The 20113-nt window shown below is 36.0% G+C and overlaps 2 protein-coding genes across 2 annotated transcripts; one reads left to right on the top strand and one right to left on the bottom strand.

The window, feature by feature from the left end:
- The first annotated feature begins 8656 nt into the window (after positions 1 to 8656).
- On the top strand, positions 8657 to 12767 carry LOC143611847 (heat shock cognate 70 kDa protein-like). Its single transcript, XM_077085976.1, has 2 exons — positions 8657 to 8987; positions 11518 to 12767. Exons 1-2 carry the CDS (start codon positions 8657 to 8659, stop codon positions 12729 to 12731), a joined length of 1545 nt encoding a protein of 514 aa, XP_076942091.1. The 3' UTR covers positions 12732 to 12767.
- Positions 12768 to 15398: 2631 nt separating this feature from the next.
- Positions 15399 to 19554, bottom strand: LOC143611834 (UDP-galactose/UDP-glucose transporter 5-like). Its single transcript, XM_077085967.1, has 11 exons — positions 19194 to 19554; positions 18316 to 18429; positions 18124 to 18216; positions 17948 to 18013; positions 17740 to 17838; positions 17576 to 17655; positions 16616 to 16728; positions 16404 to 16492; positions 15862 to 15948; positions 15724 to 15792; positions 15399 to 15635 (listed from the first exon to the last, which is right to left on the bottom strand). The coding sequence occupies exons 1-11, from the start codon at positions 19311 to 19313 to the stop codon at positions 15516 to 15518; spliced, it is 1050 nt and encodes a 349-aa protein (XP_076942082.1). The 5' UTR covers positions 19314 to 19554; the 3' UTR covers positions 15399 to 15515.
- Between the last annotated feature and the right edge of the window lie 559 nt (positions 19555 to 20113).

Below are 20113 nucleotides of genomic sequence, written 5' to 3'. Positions count from 1 at the left end.
AAGTGAAGGACACTTTTAGAGTCTTATTTATTATATAAACATAATGGAAGGAAAAGGAAATCATGACGCGCTGGCGATTGGCATTGATCTTGGAACAACTTACTCTTGTGTCGCTGTTTGGAAACATAATCGGGTCGAGATCATACCTAATTGATAGAATAATAAAATGATTATCAAAAGTGTCCTGATTCTCCTTCCTTTAACCCTTAAATAGGCATATACAAATACAAAGATTATCTCTATTTTGAGATAAGATTATCTCAAATCATACAAATATTATCTATACATAATATTATGCTATTACACCCCCGCAGTCGAAGCGGGAGGTTCTCTGATGCTGAGACTGGATCTGAAATCTTCAAATAAAATCTTCGGTAGCCCTTTGGTGAAAATGTCAGTGATCTGGTACCGCGTAGGTACATGTAGGATACGAACCTTCCCCCGTTGCACGTGTTCCCGCACAAAGTGTATAATCAAGTTCGATGTGTTTCGTTCTTTGATACTGAACGGGGTTACCGGATAAGTAGATCGCACTGATGTTGTCGCAGTAGACCAAAGTGGCTGAAGATAACGGACGTTGAAGCTCAAGTAAAAGATTCCGGAGCCAACAAATTTCGGCGACAACGTTTGCCACGCCCCGTACTCAGCCTCGGCGCTTGAACGTGAGACCGTTGATTGGCGTTTCGATGACCACGAGAGAAGGTTGTCACCGAAATAAACGCAGTACCCGGAAGTCGATCTGCGGGTATCCGGACAGCCTGCCCAATCGGCGTCCGTGTATGCTCGTAACTGCTGAGTACCCGTTTTGCCAAGAGTGAGACTGAGATGTTGAGTACCTCGTAAGTACCTAAGAACGCGAAGCAAGGCGTTCCAATGAGCGAGATGAGGAGCATGCATATGCATGCAAACTTGCTGAACCGCATATGATATGTCGGGGCGGGTGAACGTTAAATATTGTAGCGCCCCAACGAGGCTTCGGAATAAGGTCGGGTCGACGAATAGAGAACCGGCCTCGGCGCTCAGCTTTGATTTTGTGTCAACCAGGGTTGGAACTGATTTGCAAGAGGACATGCTAGCTCTAGTCAAAATATCGGCCACATAATTGCTTTGAGATAAAAACATGCAATCGCAAGAAGAAGCTGAGGGGCCCGAGGTCCTCCATGGCAAATTCCGAAGCGAGTTTAGCCATTAGCTTTTGACGAAGTGTGTCAGAGGAGGTCGTGAAAATAATATCATCGACATATATTAATAAATATGCCATGTCTGTCACACCCTCAAAATCCACTAACGGAGTTTTACCGTCAGATGGTGTGAACTAACAGGATCGGAATCATTAGTTATAATCAAACCATAAAAACGTTTAAATGAAATTAAGTGCGGAAGCGTAAAAACCAAGAGATAAAAGTTGCGTCACGCAGGACGACTCAAAACCCCATAATAACAGTTTAAAATCAGGTTGCATAAACAAAAGCGTTTCAAACAATGCATGATCCTATACCGCGCGCCCGCCTCGGCTACCTGAGAATAACATACTAAAAGTGTCAACACGGGGTTGGTGAGTTCACATATATTTATATAAAATAAAGCGTTTAGCGTTTGAGTTCAGCGTTTTGCGTTAAGCGTTTTGCGTTACCAGATAGTGTTAAATCAATTATATATCTATAGGTAGCTAGCCTATAAAACAAGTATTACTAAGTGTTCGACACCGAAGCTGACTGTTTATCATTTGCCTTGCCACCAGGTCTATCCCGACCATGGTATGTGTTTAGCCAAGATTACACCCACTCGACCTCCAGTCGAGTTTAGCGTTGGGTGGGGTTTGTCAAACCCAGTAGTACTACTCAACAATGACTCGCTATTATCCAATATTAAACGGTTCGATGTGAATGAAGGACTTTAGTTATTGCGTTTGCCACTTAGTCTTTACAAGTGATATATAATCTATATTAACAAAATCTTAAATGCGTTTTCGGAGTATGTTATCTCCCCCAAGTGAAAAGCGTTTGAAAACAGTTTAAAAGGGGTAAGTGAACTCACTGTTTGCGAAGTATTCCCAAAATAATTCACCAAGATGCGCGTCACAGAAAAACTCTCTCTAGCGTTCTAAAACAACAAGGAGATTTTCTAAGTGTCGGAACTATTATCGAGTCTCTAGACTCGGCACATAATACCTATGCACACAACATGTTTCGTGTTTCGTTTGTGAATCGTGTGTGACTTTAACAAGTGTATTTGTGATACGTTACATGTGTGAGCAATTATTTACGTGTCATGTATTCATAATGTACATCACTAGCAATTACTCCCCGTAAGGGCAATTTGGTCAACACATAACAATTAACTAGCAATTATTCCCCACGAGGGCAATTTGGTCAAATCATGACAATCAATTAGCAATTATTCCCCGCAAGGGCATTTTGGTCAAAACACGATAATAAATTAGCAATCACGTTGTTTCATGCAACTTTCACAAAATTCAGCAACTAGTTTCTTAACGACAGAATTCTACTTGAAAAACTAGTCTATCCCACCGATCATAGCATCACAATTAATTTACCAAAAATCATCACAAAAGCATATATGTCTTAGGTTTCCAGAACATATTTTATTATATTTTTATTCCACATAGGTTTCTCACAATAATCAAATCATTACAGCAAACTCATAACAGTCAAATTCATGAGCAACAGAATGTTATTTGAAATTCCCGTTAAACGAAAAATCCAATAATTGCAAGACTACTTGGGTTAGGTTCCTAACTCAACAAGTCAACTTTCAGAAGTGAAACCAACCCAATTGGTCTCGTAGTTCATGAGATATAACATTTACAAAACAACCTAACAGCAGGTCTAACAACTCAGCTTTGCACAACGTTTTTGTAAAATCATAAAGGTTAACTTTTACACGTTCAAAAATTGCAAATTTACATTCTTTAGAAACTAGACTCAACCTAGTTTACTGTAGTATCAATTATCTCAACCAATTTTCACATTTACACCCCGTTACAGTCAATTGAACATCAATAACACAATCTGTCCAGAAACTGTTTGCATCCAAACTCAACATATTAACTATCTATGGACCACAAATCATTCATATAACAATCTAGACACTATAACCACTATCCATGCATATCAATTATACCATACACACATGGTTAGGGTTTTATTTGATCTCAAACTCAAAGACACAACAATTAACATGCAATAGCACCAATACTAGCTATCAATTCAACAATCAATACATCTTTCAATCAAAACAAGACACATGAACACCATCACATATAAAAATCAGACCTAGGGTTTATAATTAACCCATTAAAATCAAAATTAAGCATAGAGGATGCATATGATAGTTGTTTATACCTTCCTAACACCTTAATCTTCAATCAAACTTGAACAATCTTGATTGTATGTGTGTATATGAGGCCGATCGCAAGGGATGGGGGCATAGAGCTGCCGTCGGGTTTGGGAGGGAGAGAAAGAGTGTTAGGGTTTTAGTTTATGTTATTATTTATAATAAAATGTTACACTTTAGTCCCTCAACTTCCAAATGTTACTTTTCTAGCTTAAATAACTAGTTCTAGCACATTGAGTTAACGTTTATACCATGTTATCACATAACACATAAGTCTAACACATAATTATCACATAATTATTGTTTTGACGTTTTCGTTTATTCACCAATCGTTTGCGTCAACTCGTTTGCGTTTCGGTGCAATTCCCGAAAGACTACACATGTAGTAAGTGTTAAGCGTCATTTAAACCCTAGTTTAAATGTAATGAGGTGTGCGTTATAGATTCAGTGATCTTTAAGTTTGAATTGACGGAGTTGAGTTAACGGAGTTAACGGAGTTAACCTGAAATTGATGATTGTCACAATGTCGTTTCAGTGATTAAAAACGAACAGAGAGTTATCGCATCGGCTTTGACGAAACCCCAGAGTGGTCATAAAATCCGTGAACCGTTGGTACCACGCACGCGGTGCCTGTTTGAGGCCGTATAATGATTTCTTCAATCGACAAATATGATCAGGATAATCCCGATTTCTGAACCCCATAGGCTGATACATGTACACGGTTTCGTTAAGATTACCGTGTAGAAATGCATTAGTGACGTCTAACTGATGAATCGGCCAAGATTGTGTTAATGCTAAAGATAAAACTGTGCGTATCGTGGCCGGTTTAACAACTGGACTGAACGTCTCCCCACAATCAATACCCATCTGTTAGTTCCGACCATCACAAACCAACCTTGCTTTATACCGTTCCAATGACCCATCCGATCTAAATTTATGGCGAAAAAGCCACATGCTTCGTATAACATTCATACCCGGTTGACGGGGAATTAATTCCCACGTCCCATTTTTAATAGGGGCATCAAACTCAATGTTCATCGCTTGGCGCCATTCTGGTGTGGACAAGGCAACAATCGGGTTACGGGGTATAGGAGCAATATAGGTAGAGGCCAGGTTAAAGGTTTGTTTGGGTTTGGTGATTCCATCCATTGACCGAGTATGGATGGTTCGGGCGGCGGTGCTTGGTGGGTTTTGAGTTGTAGTGGATGTATTAGTATGGATAAGTGTAGGTTCGGTGGCAGAAGTGAACACGGGCTGTGGGGGTGGTTGGTCTTTGGGCCGTCGAGAATAAACGAAGGAAAGTGGGCTATTTAATGGGCTGTTTAAGGTGTTTGTGGGCTGAAGGTTTGGGTTTGGTTGTAATGAGGAGGCCGTAGGTAATAGAGTGGTTGGGTGTGTAGTCGGTGATGTAGGATCAACCACGTGTGACCATAAAGACGGGTTAAGGTCATCGGTAAGGAAATTATAATTTTGAAGGGTCGGTATCTTTATTGTTTTGAAGGGGAATGTGGATTCGTCGAATCGAACGTGCCGACATATGATAATTTATGTGTGGCGATGTCTAGACATTTATATCCTCGAGATAACCGAGAAAAACGCAAGGTTTGGAACGATGTTCCAATTTGTGGATTGCGGTGTGCGGGACTAAAGGATAGCACAAACAACCGAACACGCGAAGGTGTTCGTAGGTCGGTGCGCGGTTGTAGAGAAGGTGTGTCGGAGTTCTGTATTTTAGAGTTTTGTTGGGTAAAATGTTGAGAAGATAGGTTGCTACTTCTAAGGCATGGTGCCAGAAAGTGTTGGGAATGTTGGCTTGGGCTAGGAGGGTTCGAATAATGTTGTTGATGGAGCGAATGGTGCGTTCCGCTTTCCCATTTTGGGATGAGGTGTGGGGGCACGAAAAGCGGAATTGCATTCTGTTTTGATGACAAAAGGTTTGGAAAGAAGTATTGGAATATTCCTATCCGTTGTCACATTGAAACTGTTTGATTTTGCGATTTTGCGTTCAAACTGAGTTTCAATAAGGGTGTAAAATTGTTTAAACACTGAAAAAACCTGAGATTTGTGGGATAGGGGGTATGTCCATAAAAAATTCGTGTAGTCATCGATAAATAGGATGTAATATCGGTGACCACCCGTGCTAACAATGGGTGAGGTTCATAAGTCACTATGTAATAGATCAAAAGGCATGCAAGTAAAAGAAAAAGAATCAATAAACGGTAGTCTAATACTTTTGCCAAAAATACAAGGTTCACAAACTTGAGAAGTAAATCCATTACATTTAATAAAATTAGACTTATTTAAAGACTTTAATAAATCTGGACCCGGGTGGCCCAGGCGTTGGTGCCACAAGTCTTGAGATAAAGCAGCAAAGGTGGATGGTGAGCGAATCTTGGATAGGATCTCGGGAGTGAGAGGATAGAGGTCCCCGGTGCTATTGCTGCGTAGGATGCGCGCCTTGGTCTTGAGATCCTTCACAAGAAAACCAAAAGGGTCAAATTTAATGGAAATTTGGTTATCGGTTGTTAGGCGGCGGACGGAAAGTAAGTTTTTGATAATGTTGGGGGCAAGTAATACGTTATTTAATTTAAGGGGTGGGTAGGGTGGTTTAAGAGTTTGGTTGCCTTGTCCGGTCACGGGAATGATAGTACCGTTGCCAACAATTATATTACGTGAGATGCCGGTATTAAAAAGGGAGGAGAAATTACCAGGATTGTTCGTCATGTGATTGGTTGCACCAGTGTCCATGTACCATGGCTGCTCGGGCGGATAAAGAGCCATTGTCTGAAAGTCCTGGTCGATGTCCGTGGGAACGCATCCCATCTGAGAGGCTTGAGCGGGTCAGGGTCCTAAAATTCCTTGAGGGGACTGTGATGGTGCTCTTGCAGCGGTCGGGTACGGGCAAGGCGGCATAGCCGGTCACTGTTGCCAAGTTTGTTGGGGCATGCCTGGTTAATAGCTTAGGAGAGGACCCCACGGTGTGTAAGTAGGATAGGTAGGACCCCCTCTGCCCCGTCCAAAGTTGTTGCGGCCTCGACCACGGCCGCGCCCGCGGCCTCGTCTACGACCACGGTCAACAGTTTGGTCCGATCTAGTTGCTGTTAGAGTTTCCGATTGGTGTACCGGTTTAGCTGAAGCTTGAAGGGCTGTACCGGCTGTTTGGGCAGCATGTAGGGCACGGGCGGCTATATCGGTTTCTTCCTGACAGAGCTGTGAACGTGTGTTATTGAAATTCGGAAGGGGTTTAGTGGACCGGATGACGGTGGCTATGGTACGGTATTGTTCGGTGAGACCCCCAAGAACCTGAAGGGCCATTTGAGTCTGTGAGAGGGGAACATCCACGTTGTAGAGCTGATCGGCCAATATTTTCACTTCTTGACAGTATGCCGCCATGTCTTTGAAGCTTTCAAGGCGGGTGTTGTTAAGTTTCGAGTGGAGGTGGAGAGCCCGAGCACTCTTGTTGTCTTGAAAAAGATTTTCCAACGCGATCCATGCATCATACGCGGTTGCGTTTTTCTTCATGACCGTTTGAAGGAGGTCGATGGAGATGGTACTGTAGATCCATTGTAGTACAATGGCGTCAAGACGTTTCCAAGCTTCTTCGGTTAACGGAGGGGTAGCGGGTCCTTTATCTCTGTCGGTTGTGGCCGGTGACGAGGTTGAGGAGGACGATGTGTCACGCGGCTCAAGGTGGTCCGCCACCTGGTAAGCGGTGCAGTGAATTTTGAAGAGCTCAGACCATGTGACGTATTGAGCGCTTTCATTGTCGAGAGTTATGGGAATAAAATTCCGTATGTTGGTAACGGTGATAGCGGGATGAATATTGGATGACATGGTTTGTTATTGAGTGAGGGAAGGGGAAGCCTGTGATGACAGGAAAAAAAAAAAGAAACCTGCTGTGGTAGGAGGCAGCAGAAGAGGGTGGCTGCAGAAAGAGTTTAGGGTTAGGATGTTGATAGGTATGATACCATGATAGAATAATAGAATGATTATCAAAAGTGTCTCCTGATTCTCCTTTCTTTAACCCCTTAAATAGGCATATACAAATACAAAAATTATCTCTATTTTGAGATAAGATTATCTCAAATCATACAAATATTATCTATACGTAATATTACTAATGATCAAGGGAACAGAACCACACCCTCTTTTGTTGCTTTCGCTGATCATGCAGAGCATCTAATCGGTGATGGCGCCATGAATCAACAAACAATGAACCCTGCTAACACCATATACGGTCAGACTATTGTTTTTTCAGTTTCTATATATTGAATGCTGCTTATTTTATTTTTAGCCATCATAAAAAAATAGAATATGATTCTAAGAACTTTATGGAATATTTGAACTTTAGATTATATATATTAGATCATTAGAGCATTCATATTCTGTCCATCAAATATCAAATAATGTGAGTGGAGTTTTTATAATTTAAGGTGTGGTTTAGGGTAATGTTTTAAAACCGGTTTCTTACTCATACCAGATTGGGCTAAAAAATGGTATGAACCGGGTTGTACCGGAACGTTCAACCGGGTTATGTAATTTACCTTGTAATTTGATATAATTGCAACATCAACTCAAAAAATAACCCAAAAACTTATGATTCCATAATAAAATATAATCCAAAAGTTAATCCATAATTAAAAAATAATACAATGCCACTCGTTTTTTAAAAATTAATCCAAAAGTATACTCGTTTCAATGTTAATCGCTAGGTTAAAAGTAATTTTTAGAAAAATATGGGCCACAAAATATCAAAAATCTCTAGGGCTTTAAATCGGTTTGTCGGTTTAAACCGATATTTTAGATAAAAACGCTGGTTCAATGTTCTAGCAAACCGTCCAAAAATACAGGGCTTAAAATACCGGCCTGATATGCGAAACTCGGTATTACCGGTTCAATCGGTATTTAAAACACTGGTTTAGGGTGTTGAGTAGAGGAGAGAGAAAGTGTAATGATTTCTCTGTATATTTGAAAACTTTATGTAGCACCTTATAATTTTTTTAATATTTTTTGAAAAAACCTTTTTGAGTGAAAGAGATAGAAACTGTAATTATAAATGTATAAAAAAGTATTATTTAATTAACAGAAAAGATAAAATATAGTGTTTTAGTGTAATTATAAGGATAGAGATGATGGAAGGGATACGAATGCTCTAGACAAATATTTAAATATCTTCTGCTTATGATTTGACTTATTAAACTGCAATGATATAGTTTGTTTTTACTTGATTTTTGTCTTAATTAATCATGGATTTGCAGATGCTAAAAGGTTGATTGGAAGGAGATTCAGCGATTCTAAAATGCAGGAAGACATCAAGTTATGGCCCTTTAAGGTCGTCAAAGGCTCGGCCGACACACCAAAGGTTGTGGTCACTTACAAAGGTCGAAAGGAGTTTTTAGCTAAAGAAATTTCTTCAATGATTCTTGGCAAGATGAAAGAGATTGCTGAGATGTATCTTGGAAAAGTTGTAAAAGATGCCGTGATAACTGTTCCTTCTTACTTCAACGATACACAGCGTCAGGCTACCAAAGATGCCGGTACTATTGCTGGATTAAATGTCATTCGTATGATCAATGAGCCTACAGCAGCTGCAATTACTTATGGTCTAGACAACAAGTCCGACATTGTTGGCAAGATGAACGTGCTTGTCACACCCCGACCATGACGGAAACGTCGGGGCGCAACCGATTGTTCATCGCACACGACACTATTAAGTGACAATATTTAATCAACTCATTTAAATTCATAAAAACACAAAGAGTCATATAACTTGTTCATACAATAACCGAATTCAAATCATAATAAATAATATATTGTTCGTTTTGCTAATATCCTAATAGTCTTGATAACGTTTTTTTTTCTTCAAGTCCTCGAGTCAACCTAAAGTCAAACCTGTAATATTGCATAAATAGATTTTGTCAACACAAAGGTTGGTGATCAATTTCATAGTTTTTGAACAATAGATATATAATATGAAATTCCACAACTTGTATACAAAACAATAAATAATAGCAACAATTTAGATAAATGAAATCGTTAATAAGAATACATTAACGACACCTTTCTATAAGGGGATGCCAAATATACTCGGATTTTGTATGAAATCGTTAATAAGAATACATTAACGACACCTTTCTATAAGGGGATGCCAGATATACTCGGATTTATGAATCAACTATCCAAAAGCGGTAAACACATTAGCACTTAAGCATATAAGCATATAATCACTAAATCAAGCATTTATTTAAGTGATGTATACAATAAAGTTTGTGGTTTAAGACTCAAGTATAAATCATTTGGATTTGAATAAGTTTGCAATGTCACCCCCAAAATATAAAAGAGTGAAAATGGGGGATGAAAGTACTCACATTCAAGTAATAAACTTGAAAGATTTGATGATTTGGAGATTAACCGGAACGATGAGTTTAACGAACGAAGCCTAAAGGAGAAGAAGTCTTGTATTAGAAAAGTTGTCTTGGAAGTCTTTAAATGAAAATAAATGCTAAGAAATATAAACAATTTAAAGTTTAAGGTTTAAAATGTAAATATTTAAGAAATTATAATAATAGTCCTTTAAAAATGTAAGTTTGCTCGAAACCGGGTTAAAGTATCTAGCCCTTAATTTTACTCAACCTTTGTTAAGTAATAAGGTGGGTAAAAATGCAAGAAAACAAATCCCTTTATAATATAGATACTAAAACGGGTTTTAACGAGTGTTCGGGTGGTCGGTTCGGGTCTTGGTGACTTGACCAAACCCAAAGTCAACTTTCTCAAAATAATAAATGTATGAGATAACTCAATAAATCTTAAAGAGACTTAACCAAGTATGTAGTTCTATTTTTTTAGAACTAACAACGTCCGTTAATCGAGTGTTCGGTTTAGTCGGTCCAAACTTTGTTATAGGATCAAGTTGGATTCAACATTCCGAGTACTTTGTGAAAATAATTAAAATCAGTTTATAAAGTATTTTTAAAGAAATATATAAACTTTAATGGTTAAAAACACACTTGTGTGTCTTAAGCGAGTAAACTTGGTTTAGTTCGGTTTGGTTCGGTTTTTTTATCTTGGAATAAGGCCAAGAATGGTTACCACATGTCCAAACCTCATAGAACTTGTAAAATAATTTATAAATAATAATACCAAAGTTTTACATACAAAAAGTCAACAACAAAGTCTTTAAACGAAAGTTCGGTTTCCGGTTCGGATCTTGTTTCGGGATAAACCGAGGTTAGATTCTACAAACCCATAACCATGGAACTAATTAAAATGATTTTAGAAACTCAAATCTTACATAAAACATGTTTATACAACTATTTAAACAAACTAGTAAACAAGAGTTCGGCTTCCGGTTTGGAGCTATTTACGGAATAACCGAGGCTAGTCTCTACAAACCCATAACCATGGAACTCAAAATGTAAAATAAAACTAAGATGAGCAGAAGTTAAACAAGTATAACTAGTTTGATAGTTAGATGCGGAAAATATATAAAATCAAGGACTACTACGAGTCCTTCATATAGCTTTGTCTTATGGGCCGGACACTTAACCGACCGAGACCGGAGAAATGCCTACCGAAGGTACAAAGGGTGCTATTATATATATGTTGTATAACAATCTTCAAGTATAAATAAGTGTTAACGAGTTGATTATAATGTAAGACTATGGTCAGTTTGACTTTGGAAAGTCAAACTGCCAAAAAAAAATATGAAGAACACTTTTGAATGCTTGAGAATTGGAAGAGAAAGAGATGAATGAGAAAGGATTAATGAAGGGGATAGGGGTGTATATATAGAGTGGGTTGAAAGGGTCAAGCTTGGGGTGTGATATCAAGGTTTGCATGCAAGAGGGGTCAAGACAAGTTACAAAACAACAAAAAAATAAAAAATAAAAAAAATGGGCTGCTGGTCTGCTGCTGATCTGCTGCTGGTCAGCACGTCGGTTCGCGTCCGGAAGTTCGTTTTTGATGTATCTTGAGCGTTTTAAGTCCGTTTTCGAATCCGTAAAAGGGGTTTTTCAAATTAGACAAGCGGGAATGTTTTAGTAACATAAAATCCAATATTTTATATATTTGAAATGTTCGGGATATAAATCGGGTCGGTTTACAACATAAAAACAAATACAAAATAAATACAATTTGACCCGAAATCGAGGATTGTCACAGTGCTCGTCTTTGATCTGGGTGGTGGCACTTTTGATGTTTCTCTAATGACAATTGAGGAAGGGGGTGTTTTTGAAGTGAAAGCTGTTGCGGGTGACACTCATTTGGGGGGTGGGGATTTTGATAACCACATGGTGGATTACTGTGCTCGAGAATTCAAAAGAAGATGGAATAAGGACTTGACTGGGAACCAAAGAGCGTTAGGGAGGTTGAGATTTGCTTGTGAGAAAGCAAAGAGGATTCTCTCATGTGCTACTCAAACATCAATTGATTTGGATTTCTTGCATAGGGCGAAATTTGAAGAGCTGAACATGGATTCGTTTAATAAGTGCATCGAGACTTTGGAGACATGTTTTAGTGACGCAAAGATGAAGAAATCATGTGTTGATCAAGTGGTTCTTGTTGGTGGCTCAACTAGGATACCGAAGGTCCAGCATATGCTACAGGAGTATTTTGATGGCAAAGAGTTATGCAAGAGTGTGAACCCTGATGAGGCTGTTGCGTATGGTGCAGCCGTTATGGCTGCAAAGGTAAGTGGTAGAAATGATAAGAGCGTTCAAGATGTAGTGTTACATGATGTTACTCCTTTGTCACTTGGTATAGAAGTAAAAGGAGACATATTCAATGTTGTGATCCCGCGAAACACTCCAATACCTACAAGTAATGCCAAACAATACTGTACAATTTATGACAACCAATCTAATATTATTTTCAAGGTGTTTCAAGGTGAAAGATTAAGATCCACAGATAATCATCTTTTGGGTAAGTTTACGATTTCTGGAATACCACGTGCTCCCAAAGGAGTCGCTAAAGTTATGGTATTCTTTGAATTAGATGACAACGGTGTCCTCAGGGTCACCGCCTCGATATTATCCACCGGTAAGGTTGAGAAAATTACAATCACCAATGGAATCAGAAGGCTCTCCAAAGAAAAGATTGAGAAGATGGTACATGATGCTAAGAAGTACAAACTTGAGGACCAAGAATTCAAGAAGAAAGCGGAAGCACATAATGCATTAGAGGATTGCATTTACGATATGAAGAATAAGATAGAAGGGCACAATATCCAGAATAGCATGCGCCATGAGATCTTGCAGGTAACAAGAAAAGCTGTTGACAAAACGAGCAAGTGGCTCAAGGATAACCAAGCTGCACCTTTTCCTGTGCTTCACTCTAAGAAGGTACACCTAGAGTTTGTTTCCAAGTCTCTATCTTAGGTCTTTTTTTTTTTCTTAATGGTTTTTGAATATTAGGATCTAAGCTTGTGGTTAAACTTTTTGTTCCACCTAATATGTCATGTGGTTGTTTGAATATTGGAATCTAAAATTTGGTTGATCTTTGAAGTTCTACTTTTGAATATTGACATCAAGAGCAAACTTAGTAGCATTAATTTATATGGGATTTTCATTCGATTTTTCTCGCAATAATGAATATGAACAAATATGGAGACAAGTATCAGCAAAATCGAGGATAATGATTATATATGAACTAAATGAAACATAATTCAACAAGGGTGAAGGGAAAAATAAAAATTAACATTAAAAAAATTTCCGTCGGGTAATCGAGCAAGGTATCTTCTAATCTCACACCTGCAAAAATTTTTGAATTATAATTCCATACCCGTTGGTTTTTAGGTATACCTGTCGGGCTTGAGTTTTTTTTGTCATCCCTATATACAAGTATCTACTATTATAATAAATAAAAACCATTGTTGTGCCACATGGCATCTAATTGTCTCATTTTTTGCCAAGTGGCATCATTATTGTTCAATTTTGAAAGTCAATATTATCTAATTAAACCAATTAATAAATATTTTAAACATCCATGTTGATGATATATCTATATTTTTTAGTAGTAAATAAAGTAAAAAAAAAAAAGAAATAAAAGAACGTAGGTAGAACTTCTTAAATTCATTTTAGTGTGTGTAAATTTGTGTTGTATGCTTTTAGTTTATTAGTGACCAGTTCAGTAGGTGTAATGATTCGTCTTTACTCTAAGCAATACGAAAATAGTTCATCTCATTTGATTATTTTTTACTATTAATTCTATATAATAAAATTTTTTATATGTATTGATAACTTTTGCTAAAATGACATAATTTAACACTTACGGAGAATAGTATATTGATGATGGTGCATATCGGTACTTTTCTTTCAGATCTAATAATTATGTGCATTTTTTGTCACATGTTAATTGATAATGTGAAATTCATTATGCTTATTCATTGTCACAAACTTGCATCAACTAGAGTTTCGGGCCAAGCTGATATAGAAAATGAGTTAATTTGATCCCTAAAATAGAGTGGTGTCATGATGAGTTTTGTTTCCTATGATGATATGTTTATATCCATTTGTTTTCATGAAGCAAGACATTGTGTTGTCATTTATAGGCACTAACACTCATTTTTTTTATATTTCAAATCTTGCAAGTTAATGCCATAGTATGCCTGACTATTATAAATGATAGGAAAATGGTTGTAATTATGGGTGTTGCAAACCGATTTTATACAAAATCATTGTAAGAAGTAAGATCATGAGCAAGGCGTTCAAAACACTAATATGTTTCTTTTAAGTTGGTTGTTTATTATTATGATTTGTTTGTGTTCTATCTTTTATACGAGAATGTCAAAATTGTTTGATATATGGGAGGAATGATGGTTTGGTTTTCAGTGAGATACTTATTTGTTGTAAATAAAACCTTTTCAATAGTATTTTTACTTTGATTTACGTAATGGGCCACAACAAGTTCCACTTGAAACAGACCCACTTTTAGTATGACTTGAAATATTTCGGGCAAGTTCAACTTGTATTCCACCCTTTAAGTAAACGGGTCAAATTTGTTTTTACTGGTCATTTTAAGAAAAAATATTACTTTTGGTTCGGAACATGTTTTCTTTACACTTTTTTGTTTTTACTTTTACACACAAATATAAAACTCACTCTACATGTTTAGTTTCTTGTATGTTGGAGTTGAGCAAAATGTGTCAAGATCATCTAAAACTAAAAGTTCAGTAAGATGGCATGTTTGAAACAAAAAAAAATTTTGAGATAAAATGCTTATAACTTTATTAGTATTACACTTTCTTTGCCGATATTACTAAATATGCAGTTGTCCTTGCTTCTAATTTTATAGCCTAGGGCATGAATTAGAAGAAAATACATGAATTAACCACACAAGTTTATTTTTGCTGGTTATGGATTATTAATAATTTAATATCATTAAACCCTCAATTTGAATCCTTTGGTAAATTTTCTTTTTCCGATAGAAACTCTTGCCGTTGTAAGTTCAGTCGCAAGATATGTTGAAAGTAACACAACAATAGACTTAGAAGCAGTTTGCTTTTAATTTTAAGCTCTTATGATTTTTCAAGACTTTTGATGTGTTTTTTATTGTATGATTATTACAACTTGAAGAACCAAAATCATATAATAAGATAATGAATGAGATTTAATTTTTCAAACCCATGTAATACACGAGTTTATAACCTAGTATATAATATAAGGTTGAGTAAGCTAGCGGGACCATAACTCCTCAAATACACATTTTTAGCAACCCATACATCAAGCACGTAAATAGAGGCGCGCAAAAAAGATTTTAGATCAACTGGATCGGTTTTGACACTTGTTTGGATTGACTCACAAAAGTCCAGATCGAATTGAAACAAGAGTACAAGACTCGAGTTATTGTACAACTAGTTTTTCTATGAACACATACCATATTATCAGATAAAATCACCTAACACGTAATAACACGTACAATAAAAACACAATACAAAATTTTTATATGGTAAATATCGTCTTAATGTTTAGTGTGATTTTTTAAGACAACATGAGTTATAATCCCCATATATTTTTTTAAACCTTACAAATTTTAAGTGAATTAGTTAATCCAACCTTCCATTGGTAACCTTCTCAAAATTCCACCAATTCTATAACTCATCAACCATAAACATATCTAAATCATTTTATAAAATCCTAAAAGAAAGAAAAAATCATTTTGTATCACGCTATCGCTTTCAATGGAACGTTATCTTCCTCGTCCGACTTGTGTAATGAAGGTAACGGCTTCTCGGGTTTGCTTTTCAAGAAGCCCCTTGCATATAGCGACCCAAACACGATAACCTACAACAAAATATGTTTAGTAAAAAAAACATTATTACTTAAATATTTTAATTAAAATATATATATATTACAAAATAATAGTGCTTACGGCTCCAATGCATTGTTCCACACTAAGGGGGTGAGCAAACCACACACATGACAACAAAATGCTCACAAGCTGCACAATACAAAATTAAATTTTTAAATGATTAATTAACTTGAAATAATAATCAAAAGTTTAATTTACTTGTCTAGTGGTCATTATGGTGGCAAATGTAAGAGCACCGAACGTGCGAATTGTGTACGATATGAAGAACTGACTGGCTGTTGCAACCTGCGATTAAACAGACAAGATCATAAGATTAAAAGTTGAACTTTTGAAAACAGCTCATTTTCGGTTTGGGTTTTGTTTCAATTTTAAGTTCTACCATTTGGGCTAGAAATTTTTGGGCCGAAAAAGTTGACCCAACAATAACAAATGGCCTAAATCTTTTCCTTAACTAATGATTAATTCATTAATATATATTTGTGCTAAAATATTTGCGTTAAACTACTTAGCATCCAAGAAAAAATAATGAAAATCCATAATTTTAGTTTTTTGGGTTTAAGTTGCATGCAAAACCAAAACTGAACCTAAAATTCGATTTTCACAAATAACATAAAACCAAACTTTTAATTAGAACTTGAAGAATAATAATCAAATAACCAAGTATATGTAGGTAATTTTATATTTAACTCAATAAAACATTTAACTTGATAAAATTTTAAAATTAAAGAAAAAGGACTTACAGTTGAAAGTAATGCAATGTCAAAGAAACAGTCTTTGTGTCGCGATACAAAATCAATCGCCATAAGAAAATTGCCCTGCAAAATTAAACCTAACAAGAACAAAAAGAATCAAACACAATAGTTTACTAGAAAAACACAATCTAAATGTTTAAATTTATACAAATTACAATTTTAAAAATGGAGAAATTAGTTTCAAGTTGAAGAATACTTACCAGTCAAGCTAAGTATGCAAGAACAGAGAGTAGTGTAGAAAACTTGATTGTAGATTCCCATATCATATCCTTTAAATAATTTATCTTGAAAAGTGCTTGTAAAACCATCAAACCTAAAATTAAAATAAAAGAAATCAGAATTTAATCTTAATGTTACCAGGAAAAAATAATATGTTATACACATTTAAATATTATTATACCAAATCTACCCACCAATATTATGCACTTAATTTATGGATGTTTGGATGTCTGTTTAATGTTTATGCTAATTCCTGTGATTAGAAGCTGACTTTATCGGTTGACTGTATTTAAAAAACTGACTATGAATCTGATTTTCTGATTGTTTTAATTCAGAATAATCAAAATTGAAAAATCAAGTGTAAAAGGTAGCAATAACTATAGCTGTAAACGAGCCAAGCTGCTCGTGAACCACTTCAAATCTACTCGCTACAAGCTCGAATCAAGCCGAGCTTAAACAAGCCCGAGCTTCATTACACCATCGAGCCCGCAAGCCTAGACGAGCCAAATCGGCAATTATTATGTATATAACCTTTATTTAATATATCAAATATATACTTATATAATAATTATTGTTATATATAATAATATGGTAAAAATAACTAAGATAATATATATAAATTATGTTTATATTAGAATTATAATTGAAAGATACATAAAAAATAATTATATATGTATATAAACTAAATAATAGATAATGAACCAGCCAAGCTCGAGCTTAAAAACTACTCACGAACCGAGCTCAAGCTATAAAAATAGAGCTCAACGAGTTCTCACTCTCGTTAGTTAAATAAACCGAGCTCAAGATCAGCTCGTTTACACCCCTAGCAATGATACCACCTTAGAAAGCACGCATCCAAACACCATAATATTTTTTTAAACATAAAACTTGTTTTAAATATTAGAGCTGCATAAATATAATAGGCAAGTTTATTAAAATACCCTAAATAGCCAATCATCAATGAGACGCCCCAAACTGTACTTTCCCTTTCTTTGCGAAAAGAACTCAGATCGCTTGCACCCTAAGAATTATAAAAAAACGGCGTTCAACATTACTTTCAAAGTGTGATTACACCACTTGTGGAAATATAAAGTGAATTATTTACCGGAAATAGAATAAATAAGGAACACCCGAGAGTAACTAGTAAAGCCAAAAAATAATCTGGCCCTTTGTACCTCTTTTGCATAATCAAGGTTCCCCAAATCTGCATAAAAATTTATCTTAAAAGTCAATTACTTGAAAATCAATCTAAAAAACTAAAAAAGATAAAAATACTGGCTAAACACATAAAACAATCTATTTTTAGAACATACCATTACAGGTATCATTTTGGCACACTTGGCTAACGTTTGAACGGGAAAGCTAACGTATTTTAGAGCCTGAAGATATAATAATAAGAATGTCGATAAGCATTTCATTTACAAGTATAGAAAACAAATACTTGTTTTTAATAATAACACTAAGAACAGAAAATATAAAGCATATTAACCTCGTATTGACATGTTGTAGTTAGTATGTTAGATATTGATACAACACCATATTTGTAAATAGGAGCAACAGGATCCAATGCTTTTTTACTTGTCTGCGATAATAAAAAAGCATAATACCATCATAAAATACAAAAAATAACACTATCAAGATTTTTACCAACTAAAAAGGTAAAATATTAATCACCAAATACCAATAAAAATACTCCAGATACTGCTGAGGTGGTTATACGGTTACAGAAAACAAGAAACAATGAGTGTTTGAAAAATTCATGATTTGGCCCATAAGGAACTCTCATAATCTTCTCCTGCATATACAAATTCAAGAAATAATAATATCAATCAACCAGCAATCTTGCAGTCATCAAAAAGTATATGAAATTTAGCCCCTTCTGCAGTTAACTATTATAGGATTTAACAAATTAAGGAACTTTACACACATTCTATTACCTATATTCAAATTGTCAAAACAATCAAGTAGAGATGTAAATGAGCCGAGCCGCTCGTGAGTTACTCAAGCAAATCATTATAACTTGATTCAAGCCAAGCTTAAAAAAATAAATTTAAAAAAAACCTTGTTTAGTAAATAAGCCTGAGCCAGCTCGCAAGCCTAAACAAGCCAGCTGTTTATCTACTTTTTAATAATATCAGATATATATATATATATATATACATATTCACAGTAACTAATGTTATATATAAAAGTATGTTAAAAATTAGTAAAATAATTAATACATAATAAACAAGTGACGCCCGCGCCGAGCAGCCCGGGCTCGATCTTTAGAGATTATTAAGCTCGAAACACACCGAGCTTGAAAAACCACTCACGAGCCTACACGAGCTCGAACTTTGCTTGTTTACACACCTACATTCAAATGTTCACATCTTCAAACCAAGACAATGCTAGCAACAATACGTAAATCAATTGCATTCAAACCCTAATATCCCTAAAATCTAAAAAATCTCCACAAAATCATTCACATTTAGGTTCCAATCAGCTCAAATTAACCTCCATCAGCTCAATTCAATTCACAAATAAACAATAACAGAAACCTATCATAACATAGCATACCTGTAACACACCGTAGATGACAAGAGTCGACATAATCCCAATAACCGCAAAACTACCTTTCAACAACGTATTATTCTCCTTCGCATCTCCCGACGGCGCGTCACTCACACCGCCGTCCATTACCACAGCCGTTCACCGCCGGAGAAGATGCTGGTGTGTGATTGGTAAACCCTAGGATCAGTGATGACGTGGAATCGACATCGAGTGTTATGTAACGTGTTGTTTAGGGTTTCGGTGATTGTAATAATAATAATATGATCGGCGGTGTTTCCGGTGAGTTGTTTTTTTGTTTTATTTTTTTGTCACCGGCGATTTGAAAAATGGTGTGTGGGAAAGTGAACAACTTTTTTAGTTGGTGGTGTGTTGTTAATAACTTAATATGATGATGGGAGTCACGCCTTTCCGTCTGACTTACGTTTATTTTATTATTACTTATACTATTATTAGTATTAGGAGAATGATTAAATGCATATAGTATTCATGTTTTCAATTTTCCATAACTGGATCGGACCGAGGACCGAACAGATGATTGATTCACCGGTTCAGCTGTTTAAAGCGGCTGAACAATTTTAGTAAAAAAAATGGCAGGTAGAGCTGAAAAAAAAATTAAAAAAAAAGAATATTTTCCATGGTATACTGGTTCAACCGGTCTGGTTTTCCATTCGGACCGATTGAACCAGTTCAGACCAGCCGGTTCTCGAGGAGTTGTGTGAACTACATTGAACCAGACCGGTCTGGTTTCCACAACATTGTATAGTATTGACAAGTTTTATATTTGTTTCGTTTTTCCTTTACTGAAGGCTTGTGATGTGATAATAAGTTTTGTGATGGCATTGGCACTTGTATAGTCGGTTTAGTGGGTGTTTGGGATTGTTTATTTTAAGCAAGTTATGACCTATACTTTTGAAAAATTTAAAGAT

The sequence above is a fragment of the Bidens hawaiensis genome, unplaced genomic scaffold, assembly GCF_021521415.1.
Source record: "Bidens hawaiensis isolate Kalapana, Puna unplaced genomic scaffold, B.hawaiensis_p1.1 tig00032417_1, whole genome shotgun sequence".
NCBI lineage: Eukaryota > Viridiplantae > Streptophyta > Magnoliopsida > Asterales > Asteraceae > Bidens > Bidens hawaiensis.
This window is presented reverse-complemented; position numbering and strand designations above follow the sequence as displayed.